Source organism: Argiope bruennichi, chromosome 10 (assembly GCF_947563725.1).
Source record: "Argiope bruennichi chromosome 10, qqArgBrue1.1, whole genome shotgun sequence".
NCBI classification, from domain to species: Eukaryota; Metazoa; Arthropoda; class Arachnida; order Araneae; family Araneidae; genus Argiope; species Argiope bruennichi.
Window position 1 is genome coordinate 125,580,939 of NC_079160.1, and position 21,661 is coordinate 125,602,599.

At 34.5% G+C, this 21,661-nt stretch overlaps 1 protein-coding gene across 1 annotated transcript in view; it reads right to left on the reverse strand.

Annotated features, from left to right (window-relative positions):
* Positions 1 to 21,661, reverse strand: part of LOC129987936 (caskin-2-like) — a 357,174-nt gene that overhangs the window by 164,591 nt on the left and 170,922 nt on the right. Inside the window, exons 5-8 of the mRNA XM_056095944.1 lie at positions 18,233 to 18,328; positions 18,019 to 18,155; positions 8,362 to 8,470; positions 5,506 to 5,614 (exon numbers count right to left, since the gene is read on the reverse strand). Coding sequence (XP_055951919.1) covers positions 5,506 to 5,614; positions 8,362 to 8,470; positions 18,019 to 18,155; positions 18,233 to 18,328 — 451 coding nt within the window. The remainder of the gene's footprint in view (positions 1 to 5,505; positions 5,615 to 8,361; positions 8,471 to 18,018; positions 18,156 to 18,232; positions 18,329 to 21,661) is intronic.

Below are 21,661 nucleotides of genomic sequence, written 5' to 3' on the forward strand. Positions count from 1 at the left end.
CGACCATTTAGAGGCACAGTTTGGCTTACATCGACAAGTAGCAGGAGCACAATATAGTGTTTCACTTCGACAGGAATTTGAAAGTGAAAAAAATTAAGAATGCGTAGTATTTAAAAAAATTTGTTTAACATCAAACAAGCATGGAAATCTCGAACTTTTTCAGGAAGCAGTTAGTGAAAATTGGGAAGAATTTGAAAATTCTATTTCAGAAAAATTACCTGTATTTCCCATTTTGTTTACAGAAGAAAATTTTTAAAAATCTAAAGATGTTTTACCAATTTTAGTTTATTTAGGTGGTACTGTGTTTACATAGTTCTTAAAAAATTCAAAGGCAGCATTTGCAAAATTTTTTTAACAGATGAAAAAGAACTAAACTTCTCAACTTCTTTAATTCAAAATTCAAGTCGAGAAAAGCCTTTATATCCCAAAAAATGCATTGTAAATATAATTTTATATTCTTATATTATAATTCGGAAATTATGTACCATACATAAAGAAGAATTTTTGAAATTTTTCAATCAAAAGTATTTAGCAGTAGAGATCATTTTCAATAGTTAGTGAATGAGTAAAAAGTACGTGATTATGGCGAATGCATTTCAGGACATGAACCAGAAAATGTTTCTAGAATGGTAATTCTGTCTACAATAAACGCATTCCTGAGTAATTATTGTAAAAAATTAAATAATAGTTTGAAAAGCTCTTCTAAACCTGCAAAGAAAAGAAAACTTGAAAAATTTAGTAAAGTTATTTCTAACGAAAAATAATGATACAATATAAAAATTAAATGGCAGCCAAAGAAATCTCTTCTAATGTTTCAAAGATTTATTTCATATTTTTTTGAAGTGTCAATAGAATTGAATATTGTTTTTATTGCTTACTTGGAGTTGGCGCCACAGCAAATATTCATAAAACCATTTTTGTATGGAGTTGTTTTGAAATTCGTCAACATTTTTTTTTTCATTCATTTTTCCTTAAATAAATTCTTTTAAGTCGAAGGGAGATACACCTACCGGGAAACCTACCATGCAAATAATGCAAAAAAGGGAATGCATACCGAGTGGAAAGCGGCTACATTTTAATTATTAATGAATTCTACAATATATGTGTGTTGAATTGCATGATACGGATGCATATGAAATGATATTAACAAGTGAAAAGTAATTTCTCCAGACTCTCTAGCCCGCATAGACTTAACATTAAAGGAATGGTCATGTCTCGTTGTGACGTCATGGAATACCGCAGAGGCCTTGCCTATCGGTGGTTGTGCTCAAGCCCCCTTCCAACGACCTGTGCGCATCTGGGGACATGCAAACTTTCCTCTTTCTTGTGGTTTTCCGGCGTTCTCTGATGTTTGTTCATTTTACCAACACTTTGCGATCAACTCCGGAACGACCTGCACAGGCGAAGATGGTCATACAATGGGTCAGTTGGCAGATTTATGATCAAATCCGTAAGGCCACAGGTCATAGGAAAGCGGCTTCACACTGGATCCAAAACAATGAACCGATTCCTTGGTCAGCACGCTCATTTTTGATACGCACTGATTTCTTTTTCTAGGAGCGCATTGGCAGTATGATAAAAGAACGCTTTATTGATTCGATGAAGATCTGGTGGCTAGACTGCTAGTTGTAGATGTATGTGGGGTCTGCATCTGTATCCTGCAATGTGCCTCACTGTAATCCACCCAATTTTTCCTCTCTCTTTCAAGTATTGTAAAAAGTCATTTATTATGTGTTGCAATATTCATACAGTTTTAATTCACTTTTTCTATTTGTCAAATCTTTATTTCCCATTCTGAACCAATCTATAAGATTGCAACACCTGAAACACTCCCATAGTAAGCGGGGGACTGCAACTGCACTCTGCAACGTACTCCACTGTAACCTTACAAACCTTTCTCTCCACTTTTTTAAAAATAAAATTGTTCTACTGCGAGGAGCTCCTGTGGCCAGAGTGAGGTTCCATGTTCACTTAAATGTTAAGTATCTGGAATGACAATAAGCGCAGATGCAGAAGGCTTCGTAATGTCAGTTGCAGCTGGAATGACGCATGGTGTGCCTGACATTATCACTAATGTAACCCACTCCATGTGCTACTTTGTAATAGCAGCAACCAACCTTGTATCACAAATAATAATGCAATACTGCTGACGATCGCTCTCTTGAGCACCGATCGTAAAAAACTTAATCGTCACCATTTTTCTTTATCTGTCTTTTTCACTTACCTTATTGCCCTAACGTGTCAGTACGCATACTTAGCATTTCCGCACATACTTCCCATTATAAAATCCGCTAGTTTTGCCCACCCTGACAGTCCTTTCTATCACTGCCATATATTTTAGAGACACCCTGCAGTTGATTTTATTTTGCAATCAATCGACAAATCAGTCATCAACTATTTGAAACAAACTGTGATTTACATTACAATTTTTTGTGTAAACAGTTGCCTACTCATAAGGTATTAATCATACGCTATGACAGCCATATTGGTTATCCCGACTGCGGCAATTTGGCTTCACCTAAAAAAAATTCATTTGAAAGCAGCTTTATTATTTATTTATTTTAACGCAAGGGTTTCATTTCATCAAAAGCATCCCAGCATGCCCACCGCACCTAGATGAGTTTGATTTAGTTACCTTAATGTCCCTTATGGAAGAGTCCTCACTCCAAATTTCGATATTGGGACTCATCCGTATGGACATTTCCATACGGATCATAAACGTCCAATAAATCATTCATAACTCATTGAAAAAAGAGGCTAGGGAGAGATTAGTATAGGTTGGCTAAAAACATGTTAGCTCTTGGTAAGAATATTTGGCGAGAAAATGTATTCGAATTTTAACTAAATTTTGATGCATAAACATAAGGAAAAAGCTTCTGTCTGTTTATCTGCGTGTGTATGTGATGACTCTGTACAAACTAGACTGTTTGACTTATACCTATCTAATTTGCAAATATATAGTTTGGAGGGTAAAAATTTAATTTTCAGAGCGATTCTTTAAAATTTTTAATTAGAATTTTAATTAATCACATAACACCAGCCATATATGGAGGAGAAAAAGTCAAGTGCCAGGATTACAATTCGTCTTTGAGATTGGTATCGATCTTGGTGTCAATCGATATCGATGATGCCAGAATTGAGATAAATTTTCAAAATTTCTAGGTGTTTTTTTTTTTTTTTTTTTTTTTTTTTTTTTGTTCCCAGTAAATAAAACTTTGAAAATCTGGAATAATGAGAAGTTTTTCACGTCTTACTACTATAACTCTTATTATTTTTTTAAATTTATATTTTCCACAATGAAGCCTATCAAAAAGGGGCATTAAATCGGTTATTAAAAATAGTTTCCAAATCTAAAGGAAAGAATCGCTGAAATAAATCAAACACTTCACAAATTTTTTGAAGCTCTACATAAGTGGAATTTTTTCTCCTCTTTGCTGTCCATTACGAGACCAATTTGTGCAGGATTTTTTTTCTTTGCTTTTGTCACTTGACAAGAATTTTGATGCCATTAGTTTTTTACAGCCTAATTTTGTTCATTTTGACAGAAGGTCATGGCTGGATTGCTCCCACACAACAAGACTTCAGCCGCCAAAGGTACTCGAACTACTTTCGGCTGTTGTTCGCTCTTAGAATAATAATGAGAATAACTTGTTTTCTTTCTTTCTTTTTTTTTAAAAGTGGGATCGCAGTGAAAGAACTTCAGGAACACAATTTGAAATTCAAACAGCTTTTTTTCCTCTCTAAACGATCACTTGAATACATATTTTCAATTTATTTCCGGAAAAGAGAGGGAAAAAAATTTCATTAAGGTTATTAAAGTGACAAAAATAAAATTCACCACCTAAAAAAAGTTTATTCAAAGATTGTAAATAATCTAACTCATACTCTTTCTTTTAAGAACTGCTTCAATGGAAAAACAGTTTTCATTTCATGTTTTCGAATTATTCGAATAATATATTTACAAGAAGTAAAAAATCCGCAATTAATCTTGGGTCATTTCTAAAACGAAGTCAAAAGACTGCGTCAAAAACATGCATCCTATTTTTCATTCTATGATGTAAAATTAACCAGTTGTATTCAATACCATGCTGCAACATACCAATAGCACTATCGTTAAATACAAAAATATTAGTTTTAAGTGAATTCACTTTTAGTGGTGTTAAATTTGCAGCATCCAAATTGTTTATTAAAATTTAAAAACGTCATTTTATGTCAATCGCATAAGAAAGTATTTAAACAGTGTTTCACTGTATATCACATCTCATACCTACAATCTTTATGCCTGCATCTTTATTTTAAAATAAGAAAGAACCTATAGAGTTTAGTTATATTAACGTCCCGTTTTAAAGCAACACTAGGGCTATTTTGGACGAGCCCCGTCATTTCAAACCGCGGTCAGATGACGGAAACGACATTTGAGCCGGTACCCGCCTCTCTAAACTTCCATACCACACCAGCGGGACGACGTTTAGTCCCAATGTATTTAACGTGCACCAGACCCGCTAATACAACGCGTTCTTCGGTGGAATCAGGTCTCGAACTTGAGATCTTACCGCCAGGCCATCGCGGCGGTAAGATCTCAAACACATAAGGGAATAGCATCTGATTATACTCAGGTAAACGGATAGCATTCGAAGATGACTACAAAATTTTGGATGAAACCTACCGCCGGTGATTTTATTTGTCCGTCCTTGGGAATGCGAGCAAGATAATTTTAAAAAGCGTAAAGAGCTAGACGTATAAAATTTGGTGGACTATTTTATCATTAATACTGTGAAACAAATAAGGCAGCTGTTTGATCATTTGATCATCTGTTCTCTTCTGTATATTCGGAGATGCATTCACCAGAAAACGCAACGACTTATACGAATGAAATTATGTATGTATGTGTTAGAGAATGAAGCACGTAAGCGTCCCAATCATGACATTTGAACGCGTCGAGTCCTTCTTCTAGTCGGAAATTTAAGGTGCAGTCGTAGTTCGAGTGTTGAGGTACGAATTCTTGACCTTTTGCGTACCACTGCCCAGTATGACTAGATCACATTTCGGTTGAAAAGGCCCATGGTTCAGTACCACAGGATATAATATTTCAAATTTAGTTTTCCTAAAATTGATGTAGCATTATATATACTTTTTATCATTTATTCAAACTGATTTTTTCCCCCTCGTTTTATAAATAAACTTGGGCCGGCTGCCAGCACCTCCAATAGAATCAATGGACCACAAAGGGTTATGTGGGTAGCCGAGGGGGTTTTGTGATGTCTCGGAGTCATTCTATGACATTCAAACACCATCTCCATGGCTGCAACTGACTCGGCACTTTTTGCTAGTGGCACTAACACGAACTTCATTACTAGCTCCAAGTCCTAAAACATTTTCTAATCTGAACACAAAACAATAAGTAAAACTGTTCTTCAAACAGACATGAGAAAGACATCAGATTTCGAATCTCGCAATGAGTACGAATGAAGTTTCTGAAGAAAGGGAGAAAAAGGAAATTCTTACCTTTCAACAGGTGCTTCATCTCCTTCTCTGCGTGACAGGTGGTGAAGGACCGGACGATATCCAGCGCAGTTTGGTCGTACGAGTTGGGTTTGTTCACGTCGACACCGCTCTGCAAAAACGCCATGACTCATCAGCAACGAGCCACAAACAATATTTTTAATTGAAGTAATACAATTATACGTTATATGAATTACAAATAATGATTAAAAAATTCAATGGCATTTACAATAACGTAAAATCCATGCAACGTGTTTTTCTTTTTTCATCCCCTCAATGAAGACTTGTAAATTTATACAACTAAAAAATTAATTTCAAAAAGTTCTTTCATCTTAAACTTTGTTTTTAGTTAAAATTAATAAATTTTAAAAAAATGTGGATAAAAGCTTTTAAATAAAAAACATTTTCAATGGCAAGTATGCATTAAGAAAACTAATTGATTAATTAAATATGAACTTAATCTTACAATGATTTTTCTAAGAGGATGTCTAAATTACGCTTTTAACAAACCATGCGACATTTTGTCTTTAACTTCAATCCAGCTGTTTCATAAGAAGTTAAGCGGTAACTCCTGTCTTCCAATGACAGGTAAAGTTTTAAAATGATAACCAAATTTTTAAATACTTCTCTGTTACAAAAACTTTTTTTAGCGAGTCAGAAAATTTAATATACATTTAAGAAAATAAAAAATAATTAACTGACGAAAATTAGTTAAAAATTATTGAACTACATTTTTTTTATAAAGAAATACAAAAAAAAAAAAAAAAAAAAACATTCCTGCATTGGTATTGTATTGGTTAAATATTAAAGTTTCTTAATTTTTTAGAAGCTCAGTATTGCTTGATGTGTGGTTCAATACGTAAGCACAGCTCAGAAAATAGCAATAAATAAGAGTCAGGAAAGCTAGAAAATTAACTGAAAACATCTATTTTAAATTTAAATCAATTTAAAAAACCGTCATTTCTTTGCTGAAATATACTCATAATTAAGTCATTAATCAAATAATTTTATTGACTAATGATTAAATTAATCTAAAATAATCAGAATAGATATTACAGCTTATAGAATGGTAGTAAATATAAAATTAAATCTAGATTGCATTATTTTCTATTTATACAGAACGAATTTACTACTCTCAAATTGTTATCCAAATTCTCTCTTCAATTGTAGATAAAATTCGATCAACAAAATATTAAGTATTATAAACACATTTCAAACAAGCTTGACAACCTTTCGCATCTTAAATTTAACAAGGAATAAGAAGAGAAGCAAATATCTAAATTCAGTGAGGATGTATCATGCTGCCATCTATCGTACAAATTGGAAGTTAAAATGACAAAGAAATATCCAAATTTTACTACATTTCAGTTGAATGATCACACTTTTAATGTTTAACAATTTATATCTGCAATAATATTATCAAATCTTGAAAATTAACAAATTTGTTGGCCTTATGAAGGAATTCACATCTCACGGTAGTCTAACATAAAGAAACACAAAAATGATTTTCCTTTGCAGCCGACAGAGGGCAGTACGATCCAGCAATTCAATAAAATACGTAACCCCCTCCCCCCCTTCTTGTTAATCTATCATAGTTCCAAACAAAAGGATAACTAGTCAATATAGTGTTCGACAATTTATTTCACAGAAGGTGAGAATCTCTGTTTCTAGATAATTTAACAAAAAGGTCAGTTTAACAAAATCAACGAATATTAAAAAATTTTATAAGTTATCTTTATTTGAACGAAAATTATAACAAAATGATTTTTTTTTTCTCTTTCAATAACTCAAAACTATGAAAGATATTAAAAAAAGGTATTTTAATGGTTCAATATTTAACTGTTTAATATATAATTTGATATCTGGTGATAAATTCCTCCAGAAATCGACATTATTTCTAAATCACTAAAGAAATAAGAAAATTCGTTAGAAGATCGTGCCAAAGTGTTTTTGCAATAAGAAATAAAAACAGTAAGGTATTAAGTATATGTTGAATAGAGACTGCTTAAAGTTAAAATGATAATAATATCGTCATAAAAAAACGATGGAACATTTTTAAAATCTACAGAAGACGAATAATAATTTGTTAATAAGTCTCAAATATCTTTTTAAATATAGCTTGGCAAACTTCGCAAAATCAATTATTCCTTATCTACGCATTCTTACATTTTGGTTCATACACGTTTCGAATCTATATATAGTATATATAAAAGCTAAATTGAAGGGGGTTTTTTTGCCTGCAATTTTACGTTCATCAGTGATACGCAGTACTCCGTTACTCACAATGATCAAGGAATGGTAGCACCTAAATCTTTATTTAAAAAATATCTAATCAAATATATTTTAACTCTAAACATCCCCAAAAAGGTTTGAATAAAAGAATCTTAATGCTACTTAATGCAAAAGGCCACTCCTAAAGGGTTCCGTGAGCAAAATACTCATTCATTAATGCCTCATGATCCTAAATCACTTAAAGCTTGCATTTCATCAATATATTAAAATTCCGATACAAGATTTGATAGAAGAATGTCATGCAAGTAAATTTAGAACCCTATCTTAGTGTTATGTCCTTTTGGAGATAAAAATCATCCGAATAAAAAAATGTGAGGTTTCAAGAAAGTGAACGAAACAAAGCGTCATGACGGGGAGTATTTCATCATGAACGATGTATAATGCATCGTCCTGCATCCATCACAGCTTTTTAACACGAAATACGTCTGAGAGCGAGAAACAGCTGATAGCATATTTGTTTTACTGCTCTCGCATACGTCAGAATCAACAGGAACTCATTCAGATGCACGTATCCCCCCCCCCTTCTTTCCGCAGCCTCCTTACAATGCAAACGTTCATCATCCTTACTTCAATGAGCATTCGCACCACGTCCAATTTTCCGTGCATGGCCGCTTCATGGAGGGCGGTGCCCCGCAGGGTGGACCTGTTGATGTCGATGCCGGCATTCAGAAGCAACCTGCAAAAGCGCCATTCATCATTCATTAGCAAATGGAAGAGAACTTGCAAAAATCAATTACCTCTAAAGTAATATTTTAAACACAATAATAGATTAGTTTTCACATTAAGCATTCATTTAATGAATATAATTTTTTTAAAAATTCATATTGCTTTTTTTATTTATTAACAAACTATTTTTTTTTAGAAATTAAAAAAAAAAGAAAGTAAACATAATCTATATTTATAAAGACAATATGAAAAACATGTTATTCTTTTAAGGACAAATCATTGTCAGATTTAAATCAAAGTACCAACTACGGGATACAAAAAAAGAATATTTTTCAACACTTCAAACACATCAACAAAAAAGAAGTTTAAGATATTTTCCCTTTAAACAACCAAGATTTAAAAAAAAAAAAAAAAAAAAAAAAAGAATGAGTTTACAATAATCGAAGAAATTCTGCAGTTCAACCCTGTTAGATAATAACAAGGCGTCTAATTTGTTATTAAATGTAACATTTTCATACTATCTTTAAATATGCGTCTAACATAGCTTCTTGTTTTCGAACGATCCCTTCAGGTGAATCAGGTGCTCTGTTTATAATTCGTTAAACTCTTTAAATTGAGTACTGTATTCTACCTTTTGGCTCTCCAAGCGGTCACTTACCGTAAACGAAAACACGAATGTATAGTTGTTTCAGTTAAAAAGAAGGAAACAGGTTTATTCAGAGAATATATTTTAAGAACAGAAATATAATTGGTAATGGGGGAGGGACAATGAATATAGTAAATAAGAGTAGGAAACACCATACATTTCATTCACTTTAAAATCAGCGCCTATCCATATAGACGCGTACTCATATTAAATGGCGTCTAGGGTAAATACTAACACAGTGTTCTCTCCCCCTTATAAATTATAATCCATTTAGTGTCTCTTCCTTTCTATGAAACTTTATATCCAAGAGTGTTGAAATTGAAAATTCAATGGAGTTTAAATATGAGCATGTAAAACATTTTCGAACTTATAGGATGAGCATTTTGCAGACATCATTTCGGAAAGCCAGTCTACTGTCATTTAGATATTGAACTTGTTTCAAATTTTGGAACTGTGAAATCATTCATGACTACAGACAGCAAAAAAATAAGATGTAAAATACAAAAAAGAAGCAGCGCTCATAAAATGTAAACCAATGACTCTTTACAGGAAAAACAGCATTCATAAGCTCTAAAATAAACTAAAAAGGTTCTGAATGCTCTGCATGTTTTGCAGTTAATAATGCCAATGATTTAGACCTTTCCATTTCACTGTTAAAACAGCTGAGTAGAATGGTCTTCTAAAAATATTACAATGAATGAAGATGGTTTGCCATTACATCCAAGTAGATTTAAATTTAAATGACACATTATTGAGATAATTACAAAGTAGCTATGTAAACTTTACATAGAACTAAATTACAAATTAAATACTGCCGATATTTCGCCCATTTCCCCACTCATAGTGAAGTGCATAATGACCGCAAGACGGGTATCCTCTTCACCAGCAGTCATTGTGTCTGGTCATTTGTTGTATCCAGATAAAGGATCAAAGATGTATCTTTCGTCATTTCAAAGAGATTCATCATAGCTTCAAGGGAGAAGAACGTCAAAACATCCAGATGTTAAATTTTATTCCCATGATGAAGGAACTCCTCAAATCTTCGAGAAACAATCCATCACCAGCAACCAGTGTCATTAAGTGTCGAAGTTTAGGGGACTTTAGCCGGTGTTAGCTGTGGATTGAATATAATTAACATGTGATCGGGAAGGGTCACCTACAAAGATGGACCATAAACAGACATTTCCACGATCAACTAGAGACCATTGAGGTAGCATTGCTGAGCAGTTATTGGGTATTAAGGAACTGAAATTCACCAGTCAGAAAGTCAGAGGCGGAGATCTCACGGAAATAAAATGCGCTTTTTTTTTCTTTTTTTGGAAAGAAGAGAGGAGAGCAGCGAGAGACATGGAAGGAGGAGTCGGAGGGACGTCGATGTTCGAAGGTGTTTCTGATTTTGAGTGAAGCTCCGTGCGATTCGGGTTTCTGTGTTAGGATCCACTCGATAAATATCGGTGGATTTCTGGAACGACCCTTGCAGTAGCCGTTTGAGCTAACAGCCTGTTAGCGTCCTTTTGGTGTCTATTCCCCGATTTGATCGAGGACTTTCAACTGTTCAACTTTCAATTGTTTGTGAATTTTGAATATAATATTAACTTAGATGAGAACAAGTTGCTTTTGTGTACATATATAAGGCTGTAAATAAAATAATTGTTTTGTTACGCCACTCTCTTATTTCATCGGTCCGGATCAAGATATGACACCCTCTATCTTCGAAAAGGACATCGGCTCTTCAATGAAAAGGTCTTCATATTTATTCTTAATTTATTCGTAATTTTGTTTTGAGAAACCTAGTTTAAAATGATTCTCATATTATAAAAAAAAAACATTATATTAAGTATTCTCTCTGTCTCCTGGATGGAGCCAATTGAATTTTTATTTAACACAGTAATCTTTTCATTACTTTTCTCCGAAATGCAAATAATTGATTCCTTAACAAGGAGCCCGATGATAATGATGTCCAGAACACACGGCTGCCCCCCCCCCATTATTCCACTGCTCAAGTTGGATATGAAAATTTTTATTGTGCGATTAGATTCATGGCTGAATTATTACATGTTTCAAAAAAATATCCTAATATAAAAATGAAACTTGACTTAATTAGTCTTATTTGTAATACATTTCCCCTTAAAAAATCAGATACTCACGCACGTATTTTATAATATTTTTATATTCCAGTACACGAAGTGTAGAGAAAGTATTGCAATCTTAAAAAATTGGGATTCGGGATTTTGACCAATCTCCACGTTTGAGAGCTGAAAAAACAGTTTTGGAACATTTCTGTCTGTGACAAAGATAACTCAAAAACGCTTTAATCCAGACGAATGAAATTTGGTATATGTTATTTACACCAAATTTGAAAATTTCTACCAAATCTAAAGGATGGAAATATTACATTATGTATATATAAATTTAACTCATATTAAATTAATTCTAAAATGTTCTCTTATTTCCTGATCCAATGCCACCTTTTCTTTTTATTTAATTAATGGTACATAGCTTGGTAAAATTGCTGAAATCAGCAAGTTCCCACATTCCGAATGAAGGGATAAAATTTTATCAAGCTAATCGAATTTTTTTAAAAGATGCCTATAATTCCCTTATCTAAATTCGACACGTGTAAAGAAATCCCTATCAGAATCTCATAATGTATAATGACCGGAGGGGGGATATTTCGCTCTTATGTTCTGATGTAGATTGACGTACCTCGTCGCTTCTTGCTTGCACATAAATTATGCCTCCCTGGATGATATAAAGCGAAGTTTTAAAATTTCCAATTGTCTTCTCTTTGGCCACGAAACTACTCAAATATATATATATGATACTAGCCAATACAGTTTCAATTAAAAAAAATGGCGTAACTCAGTAAACCATGATGCATGATCTTGCAAAGCAAACATCAAGGAGAAGTGAAGAATTTTTTCATTCAACTCCATCTGTCTCTTCATTCAATATTCGTTCATAGCTCCACCACTCACACTGATTTTAGATAACCGGACATCATTGCATTAACTAGAGAAAAAAAACTTTCCCAGATTAAAACAGCAAATTAGACAGTCTCGCTCACATCCGAGGTATATTCGCAATGGTGCCCACACAATGGGGCGCACGATTTCCAAAATTTAGTGCACTTCGGAACACGGTCTGCTGCGCTGAAAATACTTTCGCCGATCCCTTTTGCTGATCCGATCTTTCAAAATAGCATACACGGAGGGACGGGAAGAAAATCAGGAAGGGCCGTTCTGACAGCAACGAAAATCCATTAAGGCCGATCGAACTTCACAAAAGATTTCATTCAAGAGTTTTCGTGCCCCTCGGATTAGAGGAGGAAATTCAGAGGCAGGCTTCGCGGTCTTTTAATTTTGAGGATCTCATCACTAAACAGCTTCAGCTGCCTCGTAAATGAATGAATCGAAAAAGGAATTTTTAAAATGCCCCTGAAATGATTTTTGAAAAACAGATAATATGATCATCACCGCAGGATGACAAGGCTACCTAAGGACAAGTTAAAAGTTTGGAATCTGCAGGTGAGAATACCTAATCGGTGCAGAAAATAGTTGATATTAAGATTGAAAATAAAGACAGTAGGACAAACTTTATATCATTATAATGCTCGTTTTCAATTTAAAAATCAAACTTGATTCATAAGTCATAGACTGACTACTCCGACCCACCCGAACGCACACGGGAAAACTTCAATAAAAGGACCGCCGAGACAAAAACATTGACGGGAACAGTGGATGAGTCCTAAGGGTCATCACCCGCCAAGGTACAACCTCTCCCTAAGGAAGTACGTCTCGTCATTGATGGGAGGTAGCCAGACCCTCAACTTTTCGTGTACGAATAGGGATGGCGAGGACCAACTACATGCCAGAAACTTCTAATTTTCAATTATGAAGTGCCCCCCCCCGGGGGAAAAGTCAGTAAGCATGCCTAACCTAAACCAAATTTCATAGTAGACCTTACAAAAATACCATGGGGGGGGGACTGGTAAGTTGTTCCTTTCTCATTGTATGCCAAATACTTCATGCCACATAGATGACTGAAAAATAGAAAACCGATTCAGTTGTTGTCCTCCTTCTTTCCTCTTTGATATAAAATAACAAAATCTATAACCACAGTTCTCCTAAATAACTCAGTAATAATGTTCATAAAATGAGCTGAATCGTAAACCAAAACTGAATACTATTTCTTAACGGCTTGGATGCCGGCTCAGAACGAGATGCTCTTGTTGGATACATCTCTAAATGAGAAGTTCATCGATCATATCATTGCTTTAAAAAGCTAACTTCCCATTTTATAAAAATTAAATCCTGAAGGTTGGAAATTTAATAGTGGCGACCACGTAACTATAACTTCCGGAAAAATAGTTATTAGCCTAGCATGTTTTTCTAGGAACTGTAGAAATGGCCACGCAGAATACTTGATACTGTATTAGTTCTGTTGATAATGTCGACCTTAGGAAACGATGGAATGATTTGACAGAAACAAGGGATTCGAGTTTTTCCAGTTCTAGGATTAGGAGATGTTCTCCTTCGATTTAACATCCTATAATTATGATTCGACTTCAAGTAAGATGGAATCGTTTTATGGCAATCCGCACCGAAGTCATAAGCATATTGTACGACTTTTAAGTGGTTGGTATTGACATCGAAGGACGGTAAACATTTTAAACTAGTAACAAGGTTGCTTTGGTTCTATTGTTAAATTTCCAATCCTCCTAATTTTATAAAAATAATCAGAACTGCTTTTCTCTTCTCCTTAAAATGATTAATTTACATCCCTTATTCTACCTTCACTAAAAATTCCTCCGGGGGCACTTCGTCACTGAGGATGAGAAGCTTCCAGCATGGTGGTTGTTCTCGCCACCCTGGAGGGTATACGAAAGGGTGGGGATTGCTACCTTCCATCGAAGTCGAGGCATACTTCCTTAGAGAAGGGTTGTAACGTTGTCGGTGATGGCCCTTAGGACTCAATCAGAGTTCCCACCAGTGATGCTGTAGCGGCGCTCTGGTTATTCAAATTTTCGGTGTGTGTATATATATATATATATATATATATATATATATATATATATATATATATATATATATATATATATATATATATATATATATATATATATATATATATATATCCGTGTGCTTTCGGGTGGGTCGGAGAGTCAGTAATATGACTACCTTCACTAAAAATGATAATTTTAAGATTTAATGTACACATTAATCAAACATCACAAAATTTATGTGACAACTTTAACTTCCATCAACAGAGATAGGAAACTAAAGAAAAGCCTATCCATCCTGTTTATTCAGGAGAGTGCAGAGAGCCTTATTCGAATGCGACTTAATAAACAATTCCACCCATAAGGGAAAGGGGATGCCGAATTTGGTGAGAGATTAGAAATCGATGAGAAGTCCAACAATAATTATCAGGGGAAGGGAGGGGGTTGGCAAATCGAAATAAATCCAGTGACCCACTCTGACGACGCAACAGAAGGTCGCCTAATCGAAGACGCTAGGGAAAATGCTCTGTCGAGAGAAACTTGACATCTGCAGACACCATGGTTAGAAAGATAGAAAACATATTGTCACTCTCCGTAGGCAGTTTCTGTTTATTTTTAAGAATTTAATTCTCTAGAATAAAGAAAAAGTCACGAAGAGTGCCCTCGACATTCACGTATACTAACGCATAATGCGGCGCGATGTGTGCTCCGCAGCACAGTTGAGGAAACCGAGTGTAAATCTTGAGTAGCTTGTTTGATTCATATTGCAAAGAAATTTGTCGAAGATACATAATTAGGATGATAAAACCAATTCTAAATCTTACGAGTCTGACTCTCTGTTTTTTTTTTTGTTTTTTTGTAAAGTTATCGTGACCCCGTGTAAGGGTTGGAAAGACTCCCCGAAGATGGATTTCGACAAAAACCAAATACAGATAGCAATTTTCGTGCGAAGAAAGAAAAATGTCATCTTTCTAACATGAGCGCATGCGAACTGCATTCACAGACTGACAGGCATCCGTCATATCAAGAAGGTGTTATTCGTCTTAAAATTTAAAAAAAAAAAAAAAAAAAAATGTATCATCCTTTGATTGTGTTTTTCAGATTTTTATTTTTATTATTGCTAGATTATTAGAATTTTATTATTATTATTGCTTAGGGTTTTTTTTTTTTGCTTAAATTTCACTTTGCTATTGATTAACTCGAAGAAAAAAAATCTGCATGATAATACCGGAAAATACTTTTTTCAATTTAAGATAAACCCTATTTCAAATCATGGAAAGTTCATAACTTTAATGACAAATGTCTGCGCTAAATTGGCAGATAACTTCGTAAGACTTTTTTTCGTGTTTTCATTACGGTATGGCATACTTTCTAACTGTGTATTTTGGCCATCTACCATTACTTTTAGTTATTTTTTAGTATTTCTTAATTTCGTGCTAAGGGTAACCTGTCTCAACCAGTCTCAGCTCGAAGCTTATCTAAATAAATGAACACTAACCAATTTACTATAGATAAACGTTACTCCTCCGGTTATAAGAGAGACCATGTCGAATTTAAAGTGTTTAAAATGACTTTACTGACCATTCTGTATATATCTTTTCAGACCAAACTTGTGTAAGATATCTCACAGACAGATTTGATAAGGATAAATTCATCCATTCAAATTAAAAAATTTTGCAAACCTTGGCATGAATTTTAACTGTTCCAGAAAATAACGCGCTAAAAATAAGAGCACGCACTCGAGTGCGTGTATTTGGATCGTTTGCATATTCAATTAGCTTTCATTTACTGCTCCTGGTGAAGAAAGTGGAAAGCAAAACAACAACAAAAAAAGGCAAAGGTTCAACACACTTTACTTATATTCTAGCGGGTGGCAGCATCCCGCCATCTCCTACGCAACAAAACCTGATCCAGCTGAAAGTCACCATCAAACTAAACAAAAACAACAATTCATTTATTTCCCTTTTCGCCTCCTGCACCGGAATGAATGACAAGCAGCAATTACTTTCCCGAAAAAACACACACAGCCATTCAGAAAGTTTAGTATTTCTTACTAATTTAAATAATCACTTGGTAGTAGCAACAGCACACTGCCATCTCCACTCATCTCCTAATTGAAACAGATCGAAAGTCAGTCACAAAAGAAAACCGTTTTCTTCCTCCTCCACTAATGAAAAGTATGGCAACAATAGTAAAGAATAATAAGAAGAGGGCGCTAATAAGAATGGAAAAGGACAACCCCATCTTCCAAGAGGAATAATTGGTACTTAATTGTCTCATCCATATTTATTAGAGGGGGGTCTTAATTATAATTTTCGCGCCTCACCTTTTGTCTTGCCATGCGCGTCAGCCTGAACAGTAAATTAATAAGGGTCATGGGAAGGATTGGGGGGGGGAGACGAATGAGGAGGGCGGAGAGAAAAGATCTTTCCAAGTTTTCACTCGCTTCCTTTTGGCAGACGTTGAAATATTTTCGAACTATCGTTCTTTCCCCTCCCTTCTCCCTATATCTTATCTTAGTAAAGTGGAGTTGATTAATTAATTCTATTACCGCTGGTGGCGAATGGGGCCGTTTTATGTTGGACGACGCCTCGCGCGCTCGTAAAAGAGATATTTCAAAATGTTCCAGATTAACCCCGTGTTGTTGCTGATGTTCTAAGAAGGAAAATTTTAACGTCGGATTTTAAAATAAATAGATAAGAGTTTTTGTTCGAGTAAAGCTGGCAAATAGCTTCAATTTTCTGTTGAATGAATCGATGTCTTTAACCAGCTGTTGATGATGGTAAGTAAGGTTAAAAAGACGAGGGAATATAATTACGGGAAAACAACGGATCATCGAAACATGCCGATCAATAGTATTTTATTTAAGCACTCTGTGAAGGAAGTCTGTGGTACCTTTCATCTTTGAAACATTTCGAAATGAAATTTCGGAGAAAACTTTGCAACGATATTTTAAATAAAAACGCTGAATGCACTGACAAATATCATTTTCATTCGTAGCACGGTTTTCGAGGGCATTTTAAGCATACAGGGTAATTACAAGTATAAAATTCAGCCTACAAATTCTGTAGATATTTCTCTGGGTAGATAAATATATTTTAGAAATTTTTGAAAATACTTTATCACTAAAAAAATTAATTATATTTAGAACATACATATCAGAATCAGTCGAATGCGAACTTTCATTGAAAAAATCTTCTGTGCAATTATCCTCATCACTAAAATCATTTTCTGCTTCATTTAAAAGTCTCTGGAGCTCTGCTTCATAAGGAGATCATTAGGTTGAATGATATTTCGGGGACCAAGTTTTAGAGACATCTGCTAAGCCTTGTATAATCCTGGAAATGTAAAAGGAAAGTGCGGTCTCACAGACGTTGCGCAAAGAAATAATTGAAATGTTTAAAGCATCCGCTGAAACAGGTTGAAAAAGAGCACATGTTACGAAACAAGAAGCTACATGGTAAATCCATTCGATTGAGCTAAAAATAGAATAAGGAAGACAGAAAGTCCATCCTTTGCGTTCTGAGGTACCGCACCTCAACAGTTAAGGAATATTATTCTAATAACTAAGCAAATTACTACGCTCTTTAAGTTTCGGGGAATGAATATAAAGCGATAAAGACTTTTTTTTTTTTCATTATAATTCGAAACGTTAGGATTACATAGACTCCATCAACAGGCATATGCTCTATCGCTTTTCTGATATTATTTAATAACAAATGATAGAAAAAAAATCTTCATAATCATGACAAAAATAAGCGTGTAGAAACTCATCCCAATTTTTGTGAGCTGTGTATTCTGAAAGTTCTTCCGTTTAAAAAAACTGAAGACATCTAAACAAATGACTGCGGCAATTAAGTGTTCAGAAGATATTGCAAATAACAGTTTCGACGAAGCTCATGGTACTGACCTGATGACGTCAACATGTCCGTTTCTGGCAGCTAGGTGGAGGCAAGTGGTGCGATCGTTGTCCGCTGTGTCCTGGGGATTCTCTATTAAAAGAGAACGGCAACGAGTGCTGTGATGCTGCAAGAGCATCTTCACCACCTGTGTGAGGAAAGGGAGTAAAAAAGCGAGCTTTTACAGGGAATTACGTGACAAGAAAGAAAAATGAGTCCTCCTACCTCGTATCGTCCAAATTCACAGGCTAAATCAAGAGGCGACTTGTGGTCCTTATTGCGAATCAGAACGTTGGAATGGTACTTCAGTAGCAAATTGGTCTACAAATAGAAAAATAAAATTTATATCACTCTAAGAAAATATTAAGTAAAAAAAAACATTCGTAATCGTGAATTATCGTAAGATTATAGTAAATATGAATGTTATCATTCATCGTGGAATCGATACATTCATTTAAAATTAATTTAAGCCTCCTTCAAAGCCGTGTCAGTGGCTTTTGGGTTTGGTTTAGCTATATTAACGCCCCATTTGAAAGCTAGGACAGAGCTAGCGGACAAAACTTGAGCACTAGGACGATTTTGGGACAGAATTCATCTTTTTAAACAGGGGTTTGAAGACGAAGATGGTACCTGAGCTGTCAGCCCCCTCTCCAAACTTCCACACCACGTCAGTATGTGAACGTTTGGCCTCGAGGACTGAACAGGCACCAGAACCACTTACACGACGGTTCTTCGGTGGAATCGGGTCTCGAATCGGAAACCCTCCTGGTCCGAAGTCGAAACCTTACCACTAGGCTACAGCGGCCAAATGGCTTTTGAGCACTTTGAGGCAGAAGAATTATTGTATATCAACCATCCTACAAAATCCAATTGAAATGACCAATTTATAAATAATATCTGTAAAATTATTTACATTTACTTTTGGATTTAAAAAATAAATAAATAGTACAACACGAAATATCATATTATACAATTGCAACCACAAAGAAACAGAATGAAAGACAACATTCATCCTTATGCAAAATAAAGTCTTCCGGGAAGGGTAATGGATAGGAAACGAAATAAAACCCTAACTTATTGGAAAGAAAAATTTTGTGTCCTATTTCAAAGCTCCAAGGTCCAGGTGGTTCCAGAAATTAGTAGAAATATTGCACAGGTGATGCTACAGTTTTTATAATTATACTATTTTCTACCGTGAAAAATTTTATATAATTCATATATTCTGATATTCTTTCCTTTAAATATATTTTTTCTATTCAAAGTTCTGGTACAGCCGAACTGAAAAAACAAAGAGAGCACTTTCCAAATTGAAAAGAAATAGTTGCCAAAATAACTGATTGTAGTAGTTGCCATAATAACTGAAATGGCATTAGAAATAAAGCATTTATGAATAAATATGATTCTAAATAATAATATAAAAAATTAAAAATCTTACAAGGGGCGGGCACGAGGTTGAAAATTCAGTTCGAGATGAGATTTACTATAATGATAGTATACATTTAGAATGTTCACTCGAGAAAATATGAAAGCGCAATAGCCAGTCATTTTTGAGAAAATGGCCCTGAAATAGCTTATATACTAATAATGTGTAGCCGTAGTCGAGGCATGGAAGTGGAGCCGTAGCATTCAGGAAATCCAAGTTCGGTCCAGGCCAAGCACTTTTTGCTTTATTTATTTATTCTTTCCTAATTTGTTTCAAATTAATTTAACAATTTGCAAACAGTTTTAATTAATACGTCTTTCATTTTTTATGCAAAAATAAATATTTATTCTCCTAATTCTTGGATTATAATTGAATTTTTAGAAAAAAAAATTATAAATAAGAATGCATTATTCGAAATATCCAGAATAATTTACTTTCGCGTGTGAACATTCTAAATGTAGCTATACTAAATCTCATCCCGAACTGAATTTTCAACTTCACGCCCTTGTTAGATAAACATCAAATATGGATAAAATATCGGGTCCTTCCGTTTCACTCTGTTGGAAGTCAACCTTTTAATCTCAAGATCAATATTCCTAAGTTTGCCTCGAATGTCCGCACTAAAAATTCTGTCAATCGATATGTCAATTCGATGGTTTCCGAAATGTGTGGCCTCGAAGCCTGGAGATTCTCGATTTTTTCAAAAGAATGTAGTGAGATTTAATTTTCACAATTCAGGTTCAACGTCGTGATATCGAGCACAACTCGGGCTAGCTAAAAAGTCAATGGTTTATATGAGCTCTCTTATTTGTGCGTTCCTACTTAAATGTTGAGAGAGCCGCTACACTAGCAACAGCTTGTTTCGTTTTTAAATTCCCGGTGCTCTTCAGCGCACGAAAATTTTACTGCTAGAGGTACGAATCTGACACACAAAATAATACATCTACTCACAAGCTCTAAAGGTCAAACACTTAAAATTCCATTTCCTACAACTCACTTGAATGAAGTTGGGTTTGAGGCTAATTATATCCGGTTTAATACCATGATTTGAGATGGGCAGTTATCAAAAGACTCGCCTATTTGGTCAGCAATTTTAAAATTTGTTTTAAAATTTATAAGTGACAAACTGTGTTTAATTCACTTTTACCTAATCTAAGTAAAAATCTTGATCATTTTGGGGAAAAAAAAAATTGTACGTAGAGCACATAGGTTAAAATCTTGATACCGTGAGAGTATCAAGTACTGAAAAAGATTAAGGACAACTGCTTTACAGTGAGTTTTCAAACGCTTTCATTTTTTTATACAGAATATGGCATCGTGATGACACCTCTCAAATATTTATTCAACGCGGTGCATAAACGGAAACGGCTCTATTTTGTGTTGTGACATGGAACGGTGCAACGTTAGTACAAAATGGGTTGAATCCGTATAAATGATTAAATCGAATTAGGAGAAATTTTGCACACAAACGAGCTCATAACCCTCCCCCGTTCCTTGCAGCGGAAACAACTCATCTCGAGCGATGGTTATAAGCCGACAGGTGGAGCTGCGTCGATGCAGTTTTAATCAGTCTCATTAATTATGTAAGCAGGTCATTAATTAATTTCTCCACAGCCAACACGGACGATACGCAATTAAATGATGAAAGTTGCCAATGACCACGCATATGTCATTCAAGGAATCGCGGGATTAGGGCCCTTGTCATAATATTTTCTCGTGTTTGCGGGACTCCGCCCTCCAGGCTTATGCAAAGCTTGCATTCCAAACAGTAATCACCGGACAAGATACAACTAGCCCTAATGTCACTTGTTATCATACCAGTTCAGATACGAGTGGGTATTAAATTTTCAAGTAAGAAGAAAAGGCGATATTTAGAGACAATTTTCGAAATAACACTTTTAAGTGATTTTGTGAGAACGTTCTAGACATCAGCCCGAACTTGTAATGAAATATAATTTTTGTTACCATGTGCAAAGAAGGATACTTTCATTCACACAAACAATGGATCTGAATGAATAAAAATTATGTATCGAAATAACCAAAATATTCATCAAAGAAAGTTTATCAAATACATTTGAACATTCACCTTATTAGAATAATACTATATGAATATACATTTCAATGATTCATTAAACAAGTGTAGTGCTGCGAGAGATTTTTTTTTTTTGAGACATTACAAATCAAAATTTTTATAAGCATTAACAAATGCTTAAAAAGTAAAAAGGCCGAGA